Raw genomic sequence first — 25,713 nt, 5'->3', positions numbered from 1 at the left:
ACTTTTATTAATTTTAATTTTTTACCTACGTGACTTTACCGAAAAAACCCAATAATATGGTACTCTTACTCTGTCCTGACAATCATGCAATCAACAATGATAAAATCGCACTAAGACTGTGTCTTTATTTTAACAGCAGGTGCTGTAAAAGCATAAAATACGACTGCCAACTCGCATCAGTCTACCTCACACGGTTTTCTTATTCATGGTGAACTTTACCACGGCACAATAATTCGGATGACAAACCATTTTTTGTTTGTTATCCTATTGGGTCTTTTCAAGAGGATAAACAACATTTCCAGACGTAATGTGGAGATTAAATCGGGTTTTCATAGGTGGTTACCGACAAGCTCCGAGTAAAGTCCAGATGAGCTCCTCCAGCAGAGGTTAAGTTCACCTATACTTTACCCGGAGCATGCCAACGACCCCCATGTGAACGCCGTTTAAGTTGTTGTCATGACTATACAATTTTCACCTGACAACTAAAACATTTTTGCATTTTACATTTTCTTACCTTTTTGTGGTTTTCCCAAAAAATATTTGGGGGAAAAAAAATACTGACAAAATGTAACAACTAAAAATACATCGGCACTCTACAACAAACTTTGCAATATGCAAAGAAACATTTCTGTATATTTGTAAAGAGTTGAAGATTAAAAAAAAAAGAACAGCAACATTCACACTAGTGCAGATGGTCGTCGAGTATGCATGAGAACACTCATAAATACGCATTTGCTTTTTTTGGGCATTTTATCTTTCTGAAGTATTTCCCATGCCTAAGGCTTTAAATTCTTGGAAGGCGCCCGTTGCATTTGGTTTAAAAACACAATTCATTTCCCCCTTCTCACTAAAATCCCAAGGGCTGTTAAGCAAAAAAAATCCGATGCAAATTAATGGAAGGCCTGTTGTAGTTGTTCTGCACACATGTGTTATGTTAGTGCAGCATACGTTTACATACAAATAAAATATGTATTTGTTTTAAAAAAATTGCTATTATCTAAAACATATGTATTTTATGGTTTACTTCAGGTGGCCTTAACTTTGGCATAAATTTGAAAAAGTTGACACACTTAGGTTACAACACATATGCTTTGAAACAAAAAAAAACCGATTGGGAAATAAAACGAAAAAAAAACCTGGCAAGTGTCCTCATCACTCCCATGCTCCGTGTCATTAAAGGAAATTAGCTTAATTGGAGATGTGTCAGAAAAAAGAGGCCTTCAACAAAAAATTCATGCAACAATAAAGTGAATATATTGTGCAGCGATGTCCAATTGTGACCACAGCAAAGGATAAAGCGGCCACGTAAGTTAATACAATGTTAATGCGCAGCCCTGAAATTACCTGCTCGCACACATGCTTGTGGAAAGTGCCTCTGCTAGAGGCCGCTCCAGAAAGCTCCCTCTAAGTGGGTATTTTGGCATAAACCTCCGTGCTGGATAGATGTCTTCGAAGAGGTGGGAATACCGACACTAAACTAAATGACTGCGGTGGGCACATTTATACCCACTGGGTGCACAGAGATGGGAAGATTCAAAGTAACAATTGACCATTTATTTCAACTTCCGTGCCACCGCGGCAGCATTCCCACTTGAGTTTGTACAGTGTTGCAAATGCACATTGCAAGTGGCGCGTCCGTAACAAGGTGAGACAATCAGACAAGCATGTCAAAAAGTCTCAGGAATAAAACAATGGTTCATAACAGCTTTCTGTTGTCTTCTTGGTTCTTTCGGTAAAGTCACGTAGTAGGGAAGTAATAAAATAATAAAAATAAAACAATAAAATAATAAAAATAAAACATAATAAAGTAATTCTCACGACGTTTCGGCCATAACGCAAGCAGCCGTCCTCAGGTGAAGAACAGGTCTGTCGAGAAGACGTGTCATTCAGACGCTGTCTTCTCGACATACCTGTTTCTTCACCTGAGGACGGCTGCTTGCGTTGTGGCCGAAACGTCGTGAGAATTATTTTATTATGTTTTATTTTTATTATTTTATTACTTCCCTACTACGTGACTTTACCGAAAGAACCAATAAGATGATTTCCTGCAGTCACGAAAGCTTTAAATCGAAGCTTTCTGTTGCTTTGTGCACTCATGGACCATGATGTAGAGAGAGGGCTCTTACCAATAACATTTGGTGAAACCAACAGTGCTTATCGCACCTGCCTCCGCTGATGAGACCCAGAAGGTCGAAAGCGGAGCAGCGTTTGTGCGCTTAAACAAATGTTGCTGGTGAATGCCAGTCTAGAATACCAAACGGCTGAAATCTTTTGTTGAGATATGGAATGGAAGCAGATTTATTCATACATTTTTGTTTCACAGCTTTTGACCTCACCTCTATCGTTCTGGCTATGTATTGCATGCCATTCATAAAAATCCACCTGTTGGCTTGATTAGCCATGACATGGCTTATGCAACAATATTCGCAAGCGTGAGTCTGCATAATTGTATTATTTCATTTACAAGAAAATGTCGTAATTTGTTCAGAACACAAAAACAAAGATAAAAAAATAAACTAGCCTTATAGCTCAATAAACTAATAATACACAACTCTGTAAAAACACTTGCCAATAACCGCAACTAAGTGAGTAAGGAAACAAAATAGATAAAGGTGCAGCCCAAGCAGTTGCCTGTTCGTGGCACTGCTGCTGGAAGGGCCACCAACAGAGAGAGTTCCAGACAGCCTCTGTAGAGGGTTCTTGGCCTTCTGCTCGACGAAGGCCACACATGTAAGAGAGGTACCCACAATTTACCCCACCACACCAGACCTGCTGATTGACCAATCGTGGTGCACCTACAGTAGCCATAAATATCCAACGCTGTAAACAGCAGGATGACATTGTATCTATGAATAACCACGCAAGGGAAAATTATTACACATTTCATCTGCAGCTTAGTGTTCCAATCTAAATACAAAGTTACTGCCAATTATACAACTGTTGTTCATACGTCCTCCTTTGTCGTTGCGCGTATATCGTTATCATTTCATGCTCACGAAGATACTCATTATTGTTTAAGAGAATCATTCATTATTTTAAGTTTTTACTTAAAAAAATAAACGCGTGTTGCGCTGCTTCCCATGAAATGAATCATTTGCTCAGCAAATGGTCAGAAATGAATAATTAAAATCAGCAATGCACCGGCGTTAAGCGGCCCAAAACGAATAATTCATTGGTGACCTCCACACAGTCCTTCCTCACCACCCACATTTCCTGTCCAACTGTCCTATCCCACCCTCAAAAAAACAGTCTATGAGCTGCTAAACATCCCCACGACACAACACTTCAGACCATGTATTTATTTGCAATGGGAAGGGGGAGTGGTTGTACACGATGTCCAACATTTTGCTTCAGCGAGCCGCTACGAAACTTAAGGAATTGAATGCATTTGAATTTCATCTTAAACAATCCTGCACACTTTGCCTTCACCCACCGATACTGATCAATTCCACTGCCTTCGGTTGATCTGAATTGAATCTCGCAGCACGTGGAGTGAAACATCGGGCATTGTGCTTTGCAAATGCGTGGGTTCGACCTGTCAACACACTGGAGAGTGCTGTACAGCACGAGAGAGTAAAGATTCGCGGTAATTCCATTCGTGAGTGCTTGGCATGTGGGAGGAAGGCGGGCTCAACTCTGATTAGCTCCCAATGTCAGCCCTATTGTGGGTGTTTTGGTAATTTTCTATGAACTGCGAAGAGTGTCACACAACAAACCAAGCATTCTCAACCTGAATTAAATAGAAAACCAAATGTAATATGACCTCGTTGTGCAGTCATTGGTGACCAGGCTGAGTCCATCAACTCACTCAATTTGAAACCCCGTTTTAAATCATGACAAGGGTTGCCTGGAGTTGAACCCATGACCTCAGCGGTGCCAGCTCAGTGCCCTGACATTGCATTAGCCCCGTGAGCCACCTGGCAGCCTCCGATCCATGATTTGTTGTGCACTATCTAGACGTTGTGTTCTATAGCACATTTGTCCACAAACCAGCAAGAGTAGTGCTCTTAAAAGCAAGCTGGTGTGGTTAACGGTTACTTTTACAGGGTGTGCATTTAAGTGACGATTGACGATTCATTCGGCAGTGTTGTCCAAACCCAGGTAATGTTACTAAATGCAATGTACACAAAGCTAATGATCCTGGTATCATTTCATAAGCTACTGTTGTCCAACGATGTGTCAGATGCAGCAGTTCCCTAACTTAAGAGACATAATACAAAACAGAACAGCACCATCGCCCCTAGACACATTGCCATCTGCCAACTCGCTCACACTATTTCTCTCGTACATACGTACGTACACACCACACACTTCGCCTTCTGGTTAGAGTAAATGCTCTTGGCAAGCGCACACACATTCACACAGACGTAGAGACCGTGGAAGTAAAGGATCACATCTGTGAACTGGCTCAATGCAGGCCTCACATCTCATTTGCACCTCTCAGCAATGTGATTTTGTCTGACAGATACCATCGCCAAGGATTGCAATGGCATTAAGATTACCATGGCTACCGGTAATGCGGCTTGCATCTTAACTTCTTCGACCCAGAGGCAGTGGGTCCGCCGTAGATTTACGCAAGCTGCTACAATTTCTAAGCCACCGACGTGAACAACAGCTCCTGACAGAAATGCCCTCCGATTAATACGGACTGCAGGTAGACTTTGCGGTGTACGACTACGGATAAAGTCATTCATTTTATATTCCAAATTAAAAACAGATCTGCACATTAACAGTTGTATTTGTTGTTGCACAATATTTAGAGTCAGTTCGCCGACTGGCAGCTCACATGTGGTGGGGTAAAGTGTGGGTAGTTCCCCCTTCTTTCAAGACGTCTCGCCAGTGTGGAAGAGCAGGCCAAAAGAAACATCCTCTAGAGGGGTCCTCTTGAGCTCCCTCTAGTGGAAGCCCTTCCACCTGCAGGTGTGAGCAAGCAGTTCCAGGGCTGCACCTTTACCATTTATATAGTGCGAGTTAACAATGGGTTATATTAATATTCATTGCAAAGGAACACTCCGGTTTACCTTTGATTCCATGAGACACTAAGGATTGTCCATCTCAACTGGGGGTCTCCGCAGCATCTCCAGGGCAACAAAAACAACAGAGGCTCCGGGTCTGAAGATACGCATGGGGGTATGGCATCCCACAAAGACAGAAAGAGGATGCGAGCGGATATCTACATGCAAGCACACTCTTATACTTTACTTCTCGTTCCGTTTTCCACAGCTACGTTACAATAGCGCTCTCGCCATCAGGAGCCACGTGACGATGGCATTTTCGATCAGAGCTACCACAGCTAGCAGTGCACCACATTGTCAGAGAACATCTCACCGAAGCTGATGTGGTAATAATAATACAACATCTTTTCGATTTAAAGCTTTCGTGACTGCAGGGATTCATCTTCTTGGTTCTTTCGGTAAAGTCACGTAGTAAGGAAGTAATAAAATAATACAAATAAAAATAAAACTTCCCTACTACGTGACTTTACCGAAAGAACCAAGAAGAATAAAATATCTCTTCTGAAGTCCCTTTCGACAGACCTTCTTCTTTATCCACACCCAGGCACAAGTGGCTTCTGACATCGGATGTCATTCATATCCTGTTTACAGTCTCGAGTTACATTCCGATGCTCGGAGTGATTCTTTCCGTGAAATAACTCATGTTGACTTCACCCAAAAGAGGTGTTCACTCATTCCACGGTCCCCTCGTCGTCATCATCATCATCATCGGGCATTTGAACTGCCGGGCAAGATGTATCCACACTAGAGACACACATGTTTAAATACGCTCTGCAAAAAAAGTGTTCCGTGTAATATTAACGACAAAATATTGTACTTCTACTGCTGGAATGACTGCGTAGATTCGCACCCATAATCTCATTGTTGATATGAAAAAAAAACTCAACGCATTTGACAACGACACAGCCCTACAAGAGAAAACAAATATATTTATTTGGAATGGGCAATGTGCGGGCAAATGGCACCTCTTCATAGCAGAGATCCTTTACTAAAACATGTAGTTGTGGATAATACAAGTGAAAAATAAATAAGCGGACAAGATACTGCACTCATATATCTGTAACAAGGTGGGCTGCAGAAATGTGTTCCCAGAAGGTCGTGTCGCTGATGGGATGTTTAAAATGCTTTCATATTTAACGTGGAGGGATGGATGTGAAGGAGGGATTGTGTCTGCTAGTTTCAGTTTTCAGTTTCATTTATTAGGTATAGATAACCCTGTGAGCCATGCGGCTCTTGACTCGGGTGCAACCGCAACAAACAAAAACATGAACAAGAAACATCTTAAAGTGACTACACGCGACAGAAAAATCCAGGAAAAAACAGCAAAGTGTTCCAAAAAAAACACCGTATTTCAACGCTAGTTCTGAGTACGAGTAAAGCAGAATGAGTGAACTTTTAAAAGCCGACTAAAGTCGAACTCCTTCCCAAACTTCTTCAGATCATCGACCTATTGCACAATGAACATTTGCTTCAGCACAGAATATTTTTGTTAAATATATATTATTCTCGATTTTTCGCTAGAACATATTTCATTACGATTACAGTACCATAGATGAGGAGGTTACTTTGGGCATTGCTTGTAAACGACTGCCAGTGGGTGCGATTTCTTCTCAACGTACGTTGAGCAACTTATCTCCTTCACATTGTGGGTTTCCTTCCTCTCTTATCTTTTAACTGTAAAACCGGAATGTTGTGTAATTATGGGGTCAATTTGTTTTGAGTGCTTTTCTTGATTAAGTGTAAAAGATAAATGTAAGTGTATGAAAAAGTATTACAACAAAATAAGTTATCCTAAAGAGTCTAGACATTTCACGATATTTTATTTCGTTAAAAATGTAATGGCCGCAATTTTCATGCAATATTTTTTAAATCGTTAATTTCCAATAACAGACTCTGGTGAGTAATCCCAAGCCATTATTATTTAAGTTTCTGAACAGCCCAAACACCGCACATATTGAATCAATGAGCCAAATTGTCAATGCACCTGCAGATCTGTATAAATGAAGTTACTGCGAGTAAGATGTGTTTTTATTTAGTAGGATAGAACAAATAGTTTACTAGCCGACTATGAAGCAAAAATAGCAGAGGTCATTGATGTTGTAGGCACTTTAATCCACGTTGACTACATTCATAAAGCCCGGGCATGATCCTAGGAATTGTGTTGTTCATTATTTATGCTTCATATATATTGCAGGTAGATGCTGATGGATGCTCAAAAAAAAATCAGAATGAAGCATTGTGCTGTCACAAAAGTATTGACGCCGGTGGACAATGAACTGATTGGAATTTACGAATGCACGCTTTCAAGTGGACGTGGACAATGTGGCAACAGTTAAAAAGGTAGACCTTCAGAATTTGACCATGACAGGATCACTCTTGAAAAAATCCCCCCAGGGTCCATGGCACCCTGGCGTCTGCGGTGAATCGGGAATCAACAAAGCTGTGTAAGACGTGACTTTGCACAAGCGCCGTGTGTCACTTTTGCACAGATAGCCCCCCCCCTCACGCTTCGGGGACGGGTGTGACCGTTTTGGGATTGAACACGGCGTTTTGGGATTGAACACGGCGTTTTGGGCGTCGAGTCCCCCGAATGACTTACGTGCAACATCAAGATGAAACATCCGATAGCTTTCTCATGACAAACCTCGAACCTGGGCAAAGGCAGACTGGGGGACAGGTTTAAGAGGCAATTTATTACCGGGTGAAGAGACCTGAATCGGACATTACGACCCCGAGTTCAGAAATGGGGTTGTCCCCTTGCAATGGAAAAACCCGGCTTCTCCAACACCCAAGCGATTCAAGGCCTAGTGCAATATTGACTTCGTGCCACACAAGGAGACAATCGCAGGTCAATATTATGCAGACTTGGCTCCATCGACTGCATGAGTGAATCACGCCAATGCCCCGGCAACACGCACGGCAGGAACTGCAAAGGCCACTGGTGCTTGTCAAGGAATGCCACTCTGAGGAACTCCGGCATGCTGCCTCTTCACCAGATCTGACACCCGGTGACTTTCAGCGGTTTTCCAAATTGAGGGAGCGCCTGCGTGGGGAGCGTTTAGACAGAATGGTGATGATGGTGATGTTGAGCTGAAGATGCTCCAGGGGAACCCAAATGAACAAGGAAGAACGGTTCTGTTCTGGAGAAAATCGACAATCTTCAGCAAATATATGAAAAATGCATTGTTTAAGAAGAGTGACTCCTTAAACAATGCATTAAAAACAAAGAATATGGTTCGTATCGGCGTAGGCACTTTGCACGTTCAGGTCAGAATGTTGTAAAAACCACCCTCATGCTTCCCTTGAACACACAAGCATTGCATTGGACTTGCTCCACTATTATTACAAAATAAACTATCATGAATATTATACATTCTCTTTCGATTTAAAGCTTTCGTGACTGCAGGGATTCATCTTCTTGGTTCTTTCAGTAAAGTCACGTAGAAGGGAAGTAATAAAATTATAAAAGTAAAACATAATAAAATAATACGTGACTTTACCGAAAGAACCAAGAAGATACATTCTCTTGTAACAGTTTTACCTGGGGGATCTCCTCCAACTCAACACAGGGCGGTGCGGGGGTCCTTATTATTTAGTAACGCCGACACTTCTCTTTAATTAATGACAGTTGTGGTATGCTGTAAGCACTAGAAAGCAAAGTCACGGGATATCTTGCATGTGCACACTTAGCATGCTCGCTTGATGTCCTTGAGGCAGATGGAGGAGGCTGACGTGATGTCTGAAAGGAAATACCCTGGATTCAAACGCCGGCCATTCGTTGGTGCTATGGTGGTTTAATGACATGAATATGGAATATAAAGCATGTGGGTACATATACACGTGCAAACAGCACAATGAAACTGTACAGGAGTCAACAGAAAAATATAACACTTTTCTAAACTGAAAACATAAGCATAAGGGGAACAACACATTCAGCGTGTAATACCCATGTAATTTTGTTGACAGTGTCCACAATATACTTCAACAAAAATGGCAAACGTGTAAAGGACTTTAATTAAGCATTTATCTCATTAAATAAATCATTCCCAAACTTCCTGTTTTAATGTTGATGGTAAATATTTTAGGAAATTGCATAAACATGCTAAGTTGAACATTCGCATGCCATATCACCGGCCGTAGTGAGCACCATTTAAGGGGTTGGGGAGAGCTTCATGGCAGTGTGCTAAAGGTATGTGATCTTAAAGCCTTCCCCACAAAATAAAACCACCCCACTCGTAACAAGACAGTGCGCTGTATTCGGGAACGCATTCGATATGGCAAGTGACAAGAAGAAATCCAATTTAATTGCCCGCAGAATTTGGATGAAGTAAAACATTTGTCAGGCCTACTGGAGGAAAATTACTCCCCCACGAGCATTGCATCGCTTCAAGATATAACCACAAATTCTTGCTGAAGCTCTGCTAAGACCGACTCGAAGCGTTTTCCAACCGAGTCTGGAAAATGTGGCATTGGTCCAAAACGGATACGGTCTATATTGGCCCGGGAAAGACCAGATGCACCACTGTATTCAGAGAAAGCATTCCACTCGGAGGAAACCTGGTGTCCCTAAAGCTCAGCCTGGGAAGGTTGCTGGCCAGACAATTACAATTTTTGTCTGAAACCCAAAACGTGCCTCTAATTATATTCCGAGCTAGAATGTCATTTCGAATTGAAATAGCGACATGTGTATTCTCCGGATCATCGGTCGAACATACAAGAGGTAATTTTTGAAATGTTTAGGAGTAAGATATGTAGGAATATTATTTTCTGTGATATTTGTTACAGCAGCCTCTTGCATTATTAGACACTCTAGAAAGTAATGTGCACCCCAAACTTGTGCCCGTTGTCAATAAAGTTATAAAATCTGATGAAAAAAAAAACACCTACCAGACGTGCCCCCAACAGTTTCTTTACAATGCATGGAAAAAGTGTCATCATCAGGAGGCTATGGTACAGTATTACTAAATGATAGGGTTAAGAAAGTATAACATTATTATTATTTTAACGTATTAAATATCCTTCATATAAAATGCTTTGATGAATCCAGTGGATTTGAGCTGTCCGGGTATTTTTTTTAAATAACCACTTGTATTTGTTACTTTATGATTTTTAATCTGGATGTCTAAGTAGGATTTGCTGTTTTATGTAAAGCATTGCCGCAAAGCGTCACTCTACCTGTCACAACAGTGCGAGTCCATGCATTAATTGTTTTATTTATATAATTTATTTCTAAGTGAGAGATCCTTGAAAAGAAACTGTTTTTTGTTTCCCCCAATGTGCAACTGGGAGCGTAGCATACTAAGCCATATTAATGCTAGACAGCTACCAAAAGCAATTCCATGTTGAAAATAGAAAAACTAGTCAAGAATTTCTGGTAAATTATGAAAAAAAACCAGTCATAATAATAATTCTGTTTTTTATACCACAATATCCTCAATATTGTGCTAAACGATATTCAATCAAAATCAATGTCGGTCCGCTTTTCTGAACCGAATCAGGTTGCGTGAGGCAGTAACTCCACCAAGGCCTTCCATCCTGCCCTGCCCTCCGCCTAGCGGCATCAACTGTGGCTCCCGGACCGCCGGTCTCTCCTCGGCCAGGCGGCACCGCCCCGGTCTTGCCAGCGCGATTGCGGGCGGACTCTTTGTCTTTTGCCTAGAGGACGTCCTTTGAACATCTCCCGCGGGAGGAGTCTTTCTTTCGGCATCCTTAGCAGATGACCCATCCACCGTAGCCGGCTTCACTCCACGCTCAATAGTGCCGACTGGACATTGAGTCTCTGGCAGATAGCGATATTAATATATATATTTTTTACGTCAGTCATGAGTAGAAGCCTCGCTGAGTCTTGACTTTTTCAGGAGGGTTCTGCACTGGGATGCTTTGCCAGTTCCTTTTGAAGGAATGGGTTGTGCATGGACTACATGGAGAAACCCACTCAAATGAGGAGATAGTTCTTGAACGTCTACATAGTTGATACTCGTAGGCTTTTTTCGGTAAAGTAACGTAGGTAAAAAAAGAAAATTAGTAGAAGTAATAATAGAAATAAAATAACAAATTATTTTATTATTTTATTTCTATTATTACTTCAACGATTTATTTATCTATTTTTACCCACGTGACTTTACCGAAAAAAGCCTAAGAGTATGAATCCTTGCAGTCACGAAAGCTTCAAATCTAGAATCTACATAGTTGGCTTCACAATCCCGCTTGCTGTACAACCATCTCTTGGCAGGGAAGTAGGTGTGTCTGCATGATTCACCAACGCTTCCCTCAAAAGTGATGAATCACTGGCATGTGATGGCACCATGCCCAGCTCTACATGGCAGTAAGCTAACAAGGTTAAGCTACAGCTATGCAATTGCTTTCTTATGCCACTGGTGTTTGAAGGACCTCCATGAGAGTGGCCTTTGAAAGAGCCCTCAAATATATTTGGCCAACTCTTCTACGATGGCCAGACATCTTGGAAGAGGTGGAAGTACCCACATGCTACTCCACCACACAAGACTTATCAATCAACTAATTGCTGTGTACCCGTAGGTACTTCTGGGTGGACAGAGGCTGGAGGATTTAAGAAATGTGCCCATTGTTTAAACTCCTGTGTCCACAGTATGCTAACCATTACAGCAGGGCAGCAATGAGGCAACGGTGAACAATGAAGCAACAGTGAACAATGAACCAACAGTGAACAATGAAGCAACAGTGAACAATGAAGCAACAGTGAACAATGAACCAACAGTGAACAATGAACCAACAGTGAACAATGAAGCAACCGTGAACAATGAACCAACGGTGAACAATGAACAAACAGTGAACAATGGACCAACAGTGAACATTGAAGCAACAGTGAACAATGAAGCAACAGTGAACAATGAACAAACAGTGAACAATGAACCAACAGTGAACAATGAAGCAACAGTGAACAATGAAGCAACAGTGAACAATGAACCAACAGTGAACAATGGACCAACAGTGAACATTGAAGCAACAGTGAACAATGAAGCAACAGTGAACAATGAACAAACAGTGAACAATGAACCAACAGTGAACATTGAAGCGACAGTGAACAATGAAGCAACAGTGAACAATGAACCAACGGTGAACAATGAACCAACGGTGAACAATGAACCAACGGTGAACAATGAACCAAGTGAACAATGAACCAACGGTGAACAATGAACCAACGGTGAACAATGAACCAACGGTGAACAATGAACCAACAGTGAACAATGAAGTGACAGTGAACAATGAACCAACAGTGAACAATGAACAAACCGTGAACAATGGACCAACAATGAACAATAAACCAACAGTGAACAATGAACCAACAGTGAACAATGAAGCGACAGTGAACAATGAACCAACAATGAACAATGAACAAACAGTGAATAATGAACCAACAATGAACAATGAACCAACAGTGAACAATGAACCAACAGTGAACAATGAACCAACAGTGAACAATGAACCAACAGTGAACAATGAACCAAAAGTGAACAATGAACCAACAGCGCTCCTCGCCTCCAACTTTTTTTTGTCAGCGTTCCACATATGATGGCGAGTCTAGGAAAAAGTCCTCCGAAAATGAACGGTGTGTCAACAACACAAGTTAGCGGCACAGCTGCGAGAAGCAGAAGCCACATTTGGCCACGCACACACACACACGTACACACACGTGTTGCTCAGAATTCGTGATCAGGGCACCGAGACACGAATGTCAGGCAGTCGCTTTGGGAATGTAACTTAGGCCAGTCGCAGACAAGTCATGTCTGGAACCACTAAACACAGAGCAAACACCGCCCCATATATAGCGGGCCGTCTGCTCGCTGGCCATGGCAAGTGTCTACTGTGGATGAGATAACGCACATAAACCTGAACAACCTTAGGTGTGCAAATAGTTTAGGGCACAGTGCCATGCTCGTAGAGTGTTCTCTCCCAGGAGTGTTGTCGCCGTGTAGCTGTAAGAACAAAAATGTCGTTCTTTCGGTAAAGTCACGTAGGTGAAAATAATAAAATAAAATAAAAAAGTGAAAAAAAACAACATTATTTTATTGTATTATTATTTTCACCGACGGGATCTCTTCCGGATAAATAAAGACTTCTGTCAAACGGATAGGCATATATACACAAATATATGCTGTTGTATGTTTGGAAGTATAAAACAGAATGACATGAGATCATTATGCAAATGATTATAGGTTTCTGTGCCAGAAACAAAAGTATATTTCAACTTGCAAGTATGTGCCCCACACACGCGGCCTATTTAGAAGAAATATCTCATCGTAATGCAGTCAGAAATATGAAACACATGTATCTTATCAGACTGAAAAAGCATTATACATTTCATATATTCATTTTGAAGGAGTACTGCACTTTATCTTGTAAACATATTTTCTCATGAATATGATGGGCAGGGGAGTGCTGGTGGAATGGTTTAAAAACTGTGTGCTGAACTTCGTGACCCGAGTTCTATTCCCAGCAAACAGCTAACATCAGCAGAGAGTGAAATATGAACCGGTGCTGGGTCCCCCCCCCACCCCAACTTTACTAATCAACCATAATAAACGTTTTTGGGTTTAGATCGCGTTATTTATAAATGTGTCGTAACCCTCCACCACCCGACACGGCCAATCAGTAAAAAAAGTGTCACGTTGACAAAAGACAAATAGTTCACTGCTTTAGCCCACCGGTGTGTTGAAGCCACAACATTTTACTGATTGGCCGTGTCGGGTGGTGGAGGGTTACGACACATTTATAAATAACGCGATCTAAACCCAAAAACGTTGATTATGAATAACATTGGTCGCGAAAGCCTACGTGTTAAACTTCACTAATCAATAATGACCAGTGTGGTGAAGTATGGTCAAACAGCCCCCGTGACCAACACGACATAGGGAGGCATTCATCCATGAGTGGATTGACATCACGCCATAAATAATGATCAACAATTTGTTACTGAAACTTATCTACTCAAATGTATGTATTTTAAATTAAGTTGAGGTTTGATAATAACACGTAATATGTACAGTACTGATCCAGAGATTGCCAACCATTTTGATTCAGCAGTGTTCTTAATTGGACTTTAGATTTGTACCAAAATAAACTATCGAGGCCACAAATGCAATTTATAGGAAAATATAACCCTCTACAATGATATTCTAAATTACATTGATGTGCATTTTTAAGCAGTTTCCTAATATAATCTTGCATCATTTCCTGTCACCCAGCCCCCAAATTAATGACAGTCCCTCTAATTTCAAGGCTTCACTCTTTGATTATAATGAGTTCCTTTTATGATTCTTATAACCACTGATGAACAAAGATGGCATGTACGATTCTGTAATCGGCTATCATGAAATGTAATCGGATAGATCGAATGTATGCTGATGGTCAAAATCATATACAGTATGTGTGTTTTTCTCACAACAAGTTAAGTAACACCAAACCCACTGCTTTATAACTACTGCATTATTGAATCTAACACGGCAAGTTGAACAGGTAAGGCGCACTAAGCTATATAGCTCTTGTTGAGAAGCAACCTGGCCACAAATGAGAGCTCAACAAAGTGTAAGTAAAACTCATTTATATATAGCGCCATTCACACAAAGTCTCACATTTTGACATTTATAGCGGCCAAATGCTCTAAATCAGGGGTCAGCAACCAACATAACAAGAAGAGCCACTTTTTTTTGGAATTCTGTAAAAAACCTCAATATTTCAAGACCCGCAATGCATGTTAATACAAAACAGCGGTCCTTAATAAATAACGTCACGTAACAGTCCTTAAAGAGCTGCATGTGGCTCCGGAGCTGCTGCAGTTTGCCGACCCCTGCTCTAAACGCGTGATGTCGTTTCTAAATGCGGAGGGAAAAACCGGAGGACCTGGATAACAAAAAATCCACGCAACCACGGGGGAGAACATGCAAACTCCATATATATAGGCGCCAGGGTTGGGATCAAACCCACACGCTCCTGTATACCAGGCGAGGTAGTCAACATCTCGCCACCGTGTGCATGAGCTACCATGGCACCCCAGGTGTTCAGACGTACACTGCCACACACACATGGGTATAATTTACAATACAATACTCAATGGAAGTGTTGGAGTAGCTTGTTCAAATCTGCCTTATCTCACAGTGGGAAAAAGCACAATAAGCCAATCAAGACTATTTCTTCCCCCTCTAACTATACGACTACGGCCAGCCTTTGTACCAAACACTGGCCCAGCGAGGTCTTTTGTCTAAGCAGCGTTAGACACATTATGGGCTGATCAATGCAACGCAGGAAATAATGAATGAAAAATCAATGAATGAAATAATTAAACTCTGGCAATCTATTTCAACCTATCAAGTGCAGTTTTACACATACGATGCGCCGTGTACATGTACGTGTGTGTGTGTATTCTGTATAGAGTATGGGGAGCGGTAGTGTAGTGGTTAGCGCACTGCGCTAGGAACCCGGCGACCCGAATTCGATTCCCACTCGTGGTCAACACCAGTGTCGATTATCTGAAAAGGTCATGGGCCTCCCCTAGGTCGACTAAGCCTTATATGAGTACCTGGTGTGGTGTGCAAACATCGTCACTGGGGAAGCAAAGGCGGCCGGGCGCGGTGTTGGCGACCCACCCCCTCGTGTGCCATGCCGGCCTTTATAGGTGCTTGCAACAGTCTGTTTCAGGCTATAAGGGGGATCTTTGTCTTTGTCTGTATAGAGTACTTATAAATGAATCTCTTCCTTTCGATAGTGTACTAATTACACAATCACTCCTTTTAAACTACGAAGAAGGGAAATGGTGCATGAATGATTTCAAATTTTCATCTTGAATTACACAGATGGAATGTATCTGAGAGGAATGTCATCCCAAGAGATTGAGCGATGAAATCAGGTCATGTGCAGTTGCTGGGTCTATCATTGCATCGCAGAATCACGGAAGGTGGCGTGGCAACTTGGGGAGGCCTTCATCGAGAAGTGGATTGACCCTAGCTGATGTTGAGTCAGGGCCTCCTGGAAACCTTACCACACCAATGCTCTTGTTATGCACGCACATGACAATCAAAACATGTTGAGAATTATAATAAGAGACTGACAATCAAACAGGCCCATTGCTCAAACTCACTTATCTTTGTGTACATATTATATCCTGTAATCATATTCGATAAACCAGTGACAGGGGTTATGATACAATAATTAGTGTGGATAATAAAATAATAAGTGTTAAAATGAAGTATTGCAGTATGTTTAGAATCATACTCTAAACATTAAGACAACTTCTTGTTACTTCTGTATACAGTACGTTCCCGATTTTTTTAGAGAATTTTTTTTTATTTTTAAAGATTAATAAGAAAGTATGATATCACTGGAAACGATGTCACATTACGTCACTTACCTGATTGTTTTTGTCACGTAGCATGGGGGTGTGACGTCAGTTTTGTTGTCGCCAAGACCCGCAAACTTTTCACGTTGTAAAAATTATCCCAAAATCCAACATTTTTCAACCCAAAACTTATCCCACCAGTATTGATCTAATTCTCCGACACATAATGAAAATTACGTTGCTTATGATCATCTGTAAGGGCTGCTAATAGTTAAGCGTAATCCCAAGCGTTCGAGGGCCCTGCTTTCATGCGGTAAAACCAGATGTTTTGTCTCCAACAACAGAGCTGCAGGTGCAGAGCACTAACTGACATGCAGCACACAAGCCAAGGGAGATCAGTGCGGTCTCATAAGCAATGCGACAGCTTTAACATCTCAGATTCCGTGCAGCTGTGTACAGTGAATTGCATTTTCACATAACACGGCCATGTTATTGCAATTTTTCATTTTTTTTAACTCATAACAGAAAGAAAACCCGCAACACAAGGGAGGCAGTGAAACACACAACAAACTAAACGCTTGAGTATAAATGAGTGGATATGAATGAGTGCAGTGGTAGTGGTAGTTCATCAGTTTGACTTTTTTATTCCGCAAATGTAAAGATCTACTTGAAACTCCAAAGTGGCAGGCAATGTGATTGATGTAAGATCGACTGGACCCATCTGCTGTGGCCAATATGGATAATTGAACATATTATATTTCTACAATCGTTGTTTAATTTGCCATGAAATGGGCACACTCTGGAACATTCAAACTGACCGATTGTGCCCTCCATTGCTGTCTCAAAATGAACTCTCTCTCTCTGGTGCAACCTAAAAAAAAAACTCAAGTAATCATCTGCTTTTAAATGCAATGCTCCCTTTTTTATTTCTTTCAGCAAAGTCAGCCCCCTTCTGCGAGAAGAACATTTTAATCAAATCACTACAGGTAGCCAAATGACATTTGCATGAAAAGGATAACAAGCACCTTGATGACCGAGAGGAATCGTGAACAGAGGCTGTCGCAGGGAGTATTGGAGCATTTGAAGAGAGGCTCAGGACGAAGGGTGAAATCAGTTAGTTTGCTTAGGGCGTTAACAGCATTGTTAGGGCCTGAAACACATGTGCAGCCTTTGACACCCTTAACATTATGTTCGCGAGCCAGAAGGCAACCAAGCTTATTAACACCTCAACACTCCCCTGACTCCCAACACCCTCACCGCACCCCCCACCTGACCCCCTTTTCTACCCTTTCACTCATCCCCTCTCATTAAATTCCGAGGGAAACGGTTCGTGGTGCTGGGGTGGGGGCTCAATCTTGCAGCCAAACACCGACGCCTCGCGAAACCCTTTAGCACGCCGCATTCCTTTCGCGCTTTGGGGTGCACGACCAGTGCCCCCCTCCCACTCTTCAACCCTCCTCCTACCTGAGCCCAGAGCACGTGCTGAGGGAGACGGCGGAGTCCGCGTGCCCGTCGACCTGGCCGTGGTAGTAGCAGTGGTCCTAACGCGGGGCGACATTCGACACGTTAAAAAAAACAACGAAAGAACAAGAAAAAAAGAACTCGCTTTTGTTTCCTTCCCATTTTGAGAACATCACGGTAATGTGAAAATCAGAGACTAAAGCGGCAAATTGATGAACAAGTAAATTATAGAATCGATAAACAATCCGAGCGATTGCATTTGTTTTTTTTTTATACAGCGAGGAAACGGAGTAACTGTCATTGATAGAGAGAGAGATTAGTGACAATGTATACATATGCATTTGAGTGTACTGCACGATTTGTGAATATTGTTGTATCTTATCGCCGTTGGCTTACCCAGTAAATGCAACACTGAGTCTCAAGACTTTTTCACAAGGTTCATGCCGAGTGTTTTTGCGTTAGGGGACAAAGTTGCAATTGACAATCCCATACAGAGTAATTTGTGGGCAACTTTTCAGCATTCAGATGCATGGCCAATACCATTTAAACATTGTACAATTCAATTTTAGCCGTGGGAGGTCACTGAAGGACCTGGGGAAAACCAATGCATCATAGAGAGAGAACATACTCTAAACCAGGGGTCCCCAACCCCCGGGCCGCTGACCGGTACCGGTCCGCACCCTGTTAGGAACCGGGCCGCACAGCAGGAGGTGAGCGGTGAGTAGGCCTCGGCAAGGTGAGGTAATTGTACCCTTTTTACCGGGTAAAAGGGTAAAGGTAAAGGGTACAGGTGTCGACATGCCAAGGGGTAAGGGTAAAGGGTAGGGGTAAAAGGTAGGCTCGTTGCTTTTTACCTTTTACCTTACCTGCTAAAGGGTAAAAGGTAGGGTAGAGTGATTGTATTGTGGTAAGGTAAAAGGTAGGGGGTAAAGGTAGGCTCGTTGTTTTTACACTTTCGCCTTACCTTGCCGAGGCCTAGCGGTAAGTCCGCGCGTGGCCCGCCCCCATCATTTTATTTACCACTTCCGTCCGCGCCTCTTTCCCGCACTTGGCACTTGTCTCAGTCACAGTGTTGGTAAGCCCACAAGCTGCTAACCCCTAGTAGCCAGAATGAGTAAAAAACAAACATCGCTGGAGAGCTTCTTTGAAAAGGGGAAAGACCCAATGATGACCGCCCCCCCCCCCCGTTCCGTGAAAAAATTGTCTTCCACGAAACCGGTCCCTGGACCGCTGCTCTAAACGACACATGCGCAAAGCGCCCGAGTTGTCAATGGAAACGGGACCTGCTGCGAGGCACAAAGTGTTACCACGGTACCACCCTGCTGCTCCAACACATCGTGTTGACGCAGAGAGTGCAGCTGGCCAATTAGGATTCTGGGGAGATGAGTTGTGCTTCCAATGGAACGAACCCCAGGTCTTTCTGCTGCCAAAAAAATATCAAATCTGTGACAAGTGGCTGCAGCTGTCAGACAATTTTAGTTTTTTTATGTGTATTTTTAAAAATATATATATATAATACATAAAATGGGACAAGGATAATAATGAGTGTGTGAAGGGACAATGAGAGTGAATTAACCTGAACCCTATTGGAGATAATAACATAATAAATGGTAAAAGGTGAAGGTGCAGCAATGCAATTGCTCGCTCACACCCGCTGCTGGCAGGAAAGGGGCCTCCACTGGAAGCAGCTCTGGAAAGCCCCTCTCGAGGGTATTTGGGCCTACTCTTGCATGCCCACACTTTATCCCACCATGCATGATCGGTCGATCGGTGGTGTGCGCATTCGTGTGGGTGGGGGGTAGTGCCTTGGAGGGGTGCCACTGCGCTGAAAGGATTCGCTATGAAAAAGAACATAATATTTAAACTACACGACTAGAATTCTGCATGGGGTATGCTAGAATATTTGAAGGAATTCTCTCTGTAAATTTAGTGAAAATGGCAGCAATAAAAGGCTGAATATGCTACAATTATGTCAGCAGAAAAATGCATACAGTATACTTCATTGGATCCTTGAATACATCCCACAAAGAAAGAGATTCAATAAAGATTTAGATTCATCTAAACACAAATATGTTCAATGCCAACTATTTGATTACAATATCATTCATGAAAGTGGGGGTTTGGTAGCACACTGTGTTCTCAACCCAGCAATCCCCGGTTGATTCCCAGTCACGGACCATGGATGGCGAATAATATCCCGATTCCAACTTTCTTCACCAACCCGCGTAGACCAGTGCGGTGAAGTATGGTCAAACAACCCCCATGACCAACACTGCAGGGGATGGGGAGACTTTGATCCAGCAGTGAATTGATCAAGGACTGTATATTAGTATTATCGTATTTTAATGAGTGTGTACTAAAAGTCTATATTTTATTTAAAACATATACAACCGTAATGAACCCTCTAACCCCCCCCCCCCAAAAAAAAATATAATAGACACTATTTATTTATGAATATTAACACAGATATTTGTGAAAATGAACAAATATTACCATGATCCTGCCTCCCCCACCGGCCCCCACACCTTGAGTGATTTACTCCAAACCATGCCAAGTGCACTCACTCCCCACTCATCCTCGGCTCTCCCCTTGCTCGCCCTCCTCACTTTCCCTCCTTCAAATCATCTTAATGCGTAGCTTACGTTGACCGTGCTTTAAACCCTCTCTGGCCACCCCTTTCCCCCAGCCCTGTGTCCAAGTCACACTCTCGTGACTGTGCGGCGCTTCGATACTTTTTGATTTGCTCGATTTTAGCGCCGAATAAATGACAGTTGTTTGCTATTGATATCGCCTTGCACTTACCGCGTAATTTGGCGATTCTTCTATGAGGGTTCCATTGTCAGAGTAATGAGTCTCTGTATAATGTCTTGTAAACAGTTCACTGCAACAACAAAAAAGAAAACAACAACACAAGTTAGGCTTTCGCAATAAACACTTTATACAGATCTGGGATGCTACAGTGATTGTAATAATCAGCATTCTGAAGTTGCAACCTCGGGGTCGCAGAGGTTTGATCTCCCGGGTGTGAGGCAGTTGAAACAACGATGCAGATTTCTAAAATCCTCTGCCGCCTCAGTCATCCCAGCAGCATAACTAGGTTCAGCAAGATTAAGTCAATTGAAAGATTGCATGTGATGGGGCAGAGTGTGAGTACTCCCACCTCCGACAAGACGAACTCACTTTTTTATTTATTTTAACAGGTAAGGCCAACTGCACCTCCGATACGCACGGTTGGCTACGTACGGTGCAAAATAAATTCAACATACATACGGTGATTCTAGATTTGAAGCTTTCGTGACTGCAAGTATTCATATTCTTAGGTTTTCGGTAAAGTCACGTAGGTAAAAAATTAAAATTAATAAAAGTAAAATAAAATAAAAACCACGACGTTTCGGAGGCAACACAAGCTTCCGTCTTCAGGTGGAACCGTCACAGCACGATAGCTGTATCACTTGATACAACCGTCACAGCACGATAGCTGTATCACTTGATACAGCTATCGTGCTGTGACGGTTCCACTTGAAGACGGAAGCTTGTGTTGCCTCCGAAACGTCGTGATTTTTATTTTATTTTACTTTTATTAATTTTAATTTTTTACCTACGTGACTTTACCGAAAACCTAAGAATATGAATACATACGGTGAACTATAAAGCTCTTTTTCAGAAGCGAGCTGGCCACAGATGATAGCTCAATGAAGTGACTTATCACGTGGAAAATTATTTTCTTGGTTCTTTCGGTAAAGTCACGTAGATAGAAGTCATCGAAACTAACGAGCAAATCACCTGGTTTCGTCAATTAAAGACGTCTCACTGTCCCCAGGTGATTTGCTCGTTAGTTTCGATGATTTCTACGTGACTTTACCGAAAGAACCAAGAATGTGAATTCCTGCAGTCACGAAAGTTTTAAGTTAAAATGTGGAAAATTACAACTGGAATCGGCTACAGTGGATATGTTTTATTGCTTAATTACGAATAAGACTGTCCACACGTACATGACCTGAGTACTAAACAAGGAAAACGCATTGTAATTTGATCTAAATTCAAGAAGGTATGTCTTTTAAATGTGTACCATCATTAAAACAAAGCAAAAAAAAACTGAGCAATGCACTTACTCACAACAAATACGAGTTGACATATTTGATTAAATGCTGGATAATCAGCTCATGGAATGTTTTGCAAAGATAAATGTTAGCGTAAATATAACACGTGGATGCAGCAATTCACCACCAGCCCTTGAATTAATGAATTAGTTGCATTACCTTTTGAGAATCGATTCCTAAAAAGAAGACCGTTTCAGTGAATGTAACAGCCACATTAACCCATTCCATACACGTATCGAAAAAAACCTGTTTCATAAATACGAGCTTATAAATCAATAAAAATCAATGCATCGTAACAAACCCCCACCCTGTGTATGTACGTGTGCAGTTGAGAAAATACGCATATCCCGAAGCAGCCAGTTTGTAAAAAAAGTGACCTGCAGAATTATATTCGCCCAATTCGCGATTAGATTGTTACCAGTCAAGGTCACAATTCGTTTCAAGAACGTATCATTTAGTTTGTTACATTGTGGTGAACGCTAATGGATGATTCAATAGAAAGCGGTCACGTTGATTGATGATTCAGCACTCGTGAGATTCACTCCAGACACTCGCTCACCGGCAGTCAGTCGCCTACTTATCACCCGTCCATCGCTGTTGGTTACTGTTCACGTGAACTTTACCGTTGGTTCTGCCCCCTCAACCCACGTCAAGCCGCGCTGCGTTCAACCACCAACCGCACGCACTGCAGGTCACATATAACACTTAATTTGGGGCTTTCGTGACTGCAGGAATTACTCTTTGATTCTTTCGGTAAAGTCACGTATAAAGAGAAAATAATAAATTAAATACTAGCATACGACGTTTCGATTGCAACACAAGCAATCGTCATCAGGTATAAATGAAATAGAAACACAAATCTAGTATACTTAGAAATGTAATGTAATACAACAGAGAGTCAGATAACATAACAGTCAACACCCTACCTGGTTGATTACGTTCTTCCTGAGAATGCTAAATTTGAGCGAGAGATAAAACACAGAACCAGAGACATATAGACAGACATGTAAGCAGACAGATATCACAGAGTTAATTGTGTGTCCTCTGTGTGCCTATGTTTGTTCTCTCTCTATGTATCTCTGTGATATCTGTCTGCTTATATGTCTGTCTATATGTCTCTGGTTCTGTGTTTTATCTCTCTCTCAAATTTAGCATTCTCAGGAAGAAAGTAATCAACCAGGTAGGGTGTTGACTGTTATGTTATCCGACTCTCTGTTGTATTACATTACATTTCTAAGTATACTAGATTTGTGTTTCTATTTCATTTATACCTGATGATGATTGCTTGTGTTGCAATAGAAACGTCGTATGCTAGTATTTAATTTATTATTTTATTTTTATACGTGACTTTACCAAAAGAACCAAAGAGTAGATCACATATACTTCTCTCTCTGCCTCGTCAACTCGCACTGCTTGGCTTTGGAATTCCCTCTCATAATTATTTTTTTTACCGAGCATTTATGAGTTTGCAAATGAAGAAAAGTGGTGACTGTTGTTTATTACGACTTAGTGATGCTTCGAGCTGGCCGATTGCCTATGTTAGGCCCTTGGCCCTGTGTTTAGCAATTGTGATCAAAATAAAAATGTTTGTATACAAAATAGCACCTCTTGTGGTTGCAGAGGTCAAACGAACCCATTATTCTCAGTGTTCATGAATCATGACCACTATAATCTATTTTAAATGCCGAATCAATGCATCGTTACGTGCCTAATCACAAGATTTTTTTTCTTTCTGTTAAGCACTTCCTTTCGTGAAAGGGGCTATACACAAATAAATACTGGATGATCAATTGATGTATGGAAATCGAAATATAACCAGTACATTGATTCATGTAAACAGACTTCTCTTATAATATTCAAAATATTGATTGAATGCATTTACCATGCTCATCAAGGTCAGCAGTAAGACTCGTGACCTCGTAATAAATACATAATTAACATGTTTCTGAATTTTGATTTAAAGCTTTCGTGACTGCAGGGATTCATATTCTTGGTTCTTTCGGTAAAGTCACGTAGAAGGGAAACAATACAATAATAAAAATATAAAACATTATTATTTTATTGTTTATGTTTCTGAATGTTTTCAAACTCGCAAATCCAGAATTTGATTTAACATGTATCATAATAAGTGGCTTGTCTTCCTTGTTTTTCAAAGCTCTCTATGGTATAATTTTGCTTAGCCATTTTCCGCAGTGTTAATTCTAATTGAAAATAGTTGCGTTCATTCATATTTCTTTATACATCTGCCAATGTAAGATATAACATTGTCACTTGTTTGAAAGAAAAAAAAATCATGACCTCAGCCCGAAAGAAATCACCCTTACCAGGCAGTTCACCAGCTTTGGTTCAAATAACCATGACGCTGCTGAAGACATGTTTGACTATGCTGATGAGCCAATGAAAGTTGATTCCAAGCCCAGCATTTGCTTGTATTGAACCAATGCGTGAGAAGATGAACCAATGTTGTTGATAAATTAACACTCTCAGCAGGCCATGTGGCCGATGGCTTACGTAAAAGAAGACGTGATGTAGGGAGACAAATATGAGAAGCACTGATTGCTTCTTCTTGGTTCTTTCGGTAAAGTCACGTAGAATGGAAATAATAAAATAATAAAAATAAAACATAATAAAATAACTCTCACGACGTTTTGGCCACAATAAAATAATTCTCACGACGTTTCGATCACAACGCAAGCAGCCGTCCTCAGGTGGAGAACAGGTCTGTCGAGAAGACAGAGTCCATCGGACTCTGTCCATTCGGACTCTGTCTTCTCGACAGACCTGTTCTCCACCTGAGGACGGCTGCTTGCGTTGTGGCCGAAACGTCGTGAGAATTATTTTATGTTTTATTTTTATTATTTTATTATTTCCATTCTACGTGACTTTACCGAAAGAACCAAGAAGATGAATCCCTGCAGTCACGAAAGCTTTAAATCGAAATTTAACCACTGATTACGTATTTATTTTATTAACACACTGACAACTGCGTTTGATTCTTCGCTATTACTAACACCAGTCGTTAGCGCAATGTGAACTTTTCCTGAACACCTACCTTAAAAAATCCCCATGACCACAAATGGTGTGTCGCAGTCATCATCCAGCATTGGAAGAAAATCAAACCTCATCTCAAAGCACAATTGATACATACTATTGTGATACAGAAAGGTAGGCAGGCAACCTGCATTTTACGGAGTGTCCAAGTTGTGCTCTGTGATTATTCAGCGTTGCAGCACTACATTAAAGGAGTTTCAAGAAGCTTTCAGACCTACGAGAAAAAGTGGCAACATTCACATTTGCATCACTTAAAAAAAAATCTGAATTGCTAGATAGATGTGTTGATTGCTGCTGCTAGCATGTCCCTTCCCTGCGAGTCTACATCAAGTTCTCAGAACAAACTATTTTTTTTTATCAGAGTAGAAGCACTTTCGAAAATGCAGTTAAGTTATTAAATGTGGATATGGAACAAGCTGCAGAAATGTTATTCCTACTCTACGCTTTCTGCATGGAAAGACCCAATTCATTTGGTCAAATTGACATCCCCCTATTATCCGTACATTCCCACACGATTCCATACTTGGTTTTGACCCGTTTCGTTTGTTGTTGTAAGATAGCGCAGAGCCCACGTAACAATTTGCACTGCTGGCAAGAATAACAATATAACGCACTTTAATTAGTGTAATAATCAGTTAAATGACACGGTTCAAGTGTTTGCAGTATTTGGTTCTGACGACCGAGACATTTTAATTTGTGGTACAAAGAAACCTCCAATATTGTTCAGCAAGTGAAACACAGCCATTAATAAGCCCCCTTTGCTCGTCAGTAACGC

General features: G+C 41.4%; 1 protein-coding gene across 6 annotated transcripts in view; it reads right to left on the bottom strand.

The window, feature by feature from the left end:
* Window positions 1-25,713, bottom strand: part of LOC144931507 (disintegrin and metalloproteinase domain-containing protein 12-like) — a 162,731-nt gene that overhangs the window by 74,842 nt on the left and 62,176 nt on the right. For all 6 annotated transcript variants that reach the window (XR_013636574.1, XM_078855435.1, XM_078855437.1 and 3 more), the window contains exons 4-5: window positions 20,590-20,668; window positions 17,791-17,867 (exon numbers count right to left, since the gene is read on the bottom strand). Coding sequence is in view for 5 of the 6 variants with exons in the window: in XM_078855435.1 (XP_078711561.1) it covers window positions 17,791-17,867; window positions 20,590-20,668 (156 nt within the window). In the remaining variant the exon portion in view is untranslated. The remainder of the gene's footprint in view (window positions 1-17,790; window positions 17,868-20,589; window positions 20,669-25,713) is intronic.

The sequence above is a fragment of the Lampetra fluviatilis genome, chromosome 4 (assembly GCF_964198595.1).
Source record: "Lampetra fluviatilis chromosome 4, kcLamFluv1.1, whole genome shotgun sequence".
Classification (NCBI taxonomy): Eukaryota; Metazoa; Chordata; class Hyperoartia; order Petromyzontiformes; family Petromyzontidae; genus Lampetra; species Lampetra fluviatilis.
Note: the sequence above shows the minus strand (reverse complement) of the source record. Positions and strands in the feature narration are given on the sequence as shown.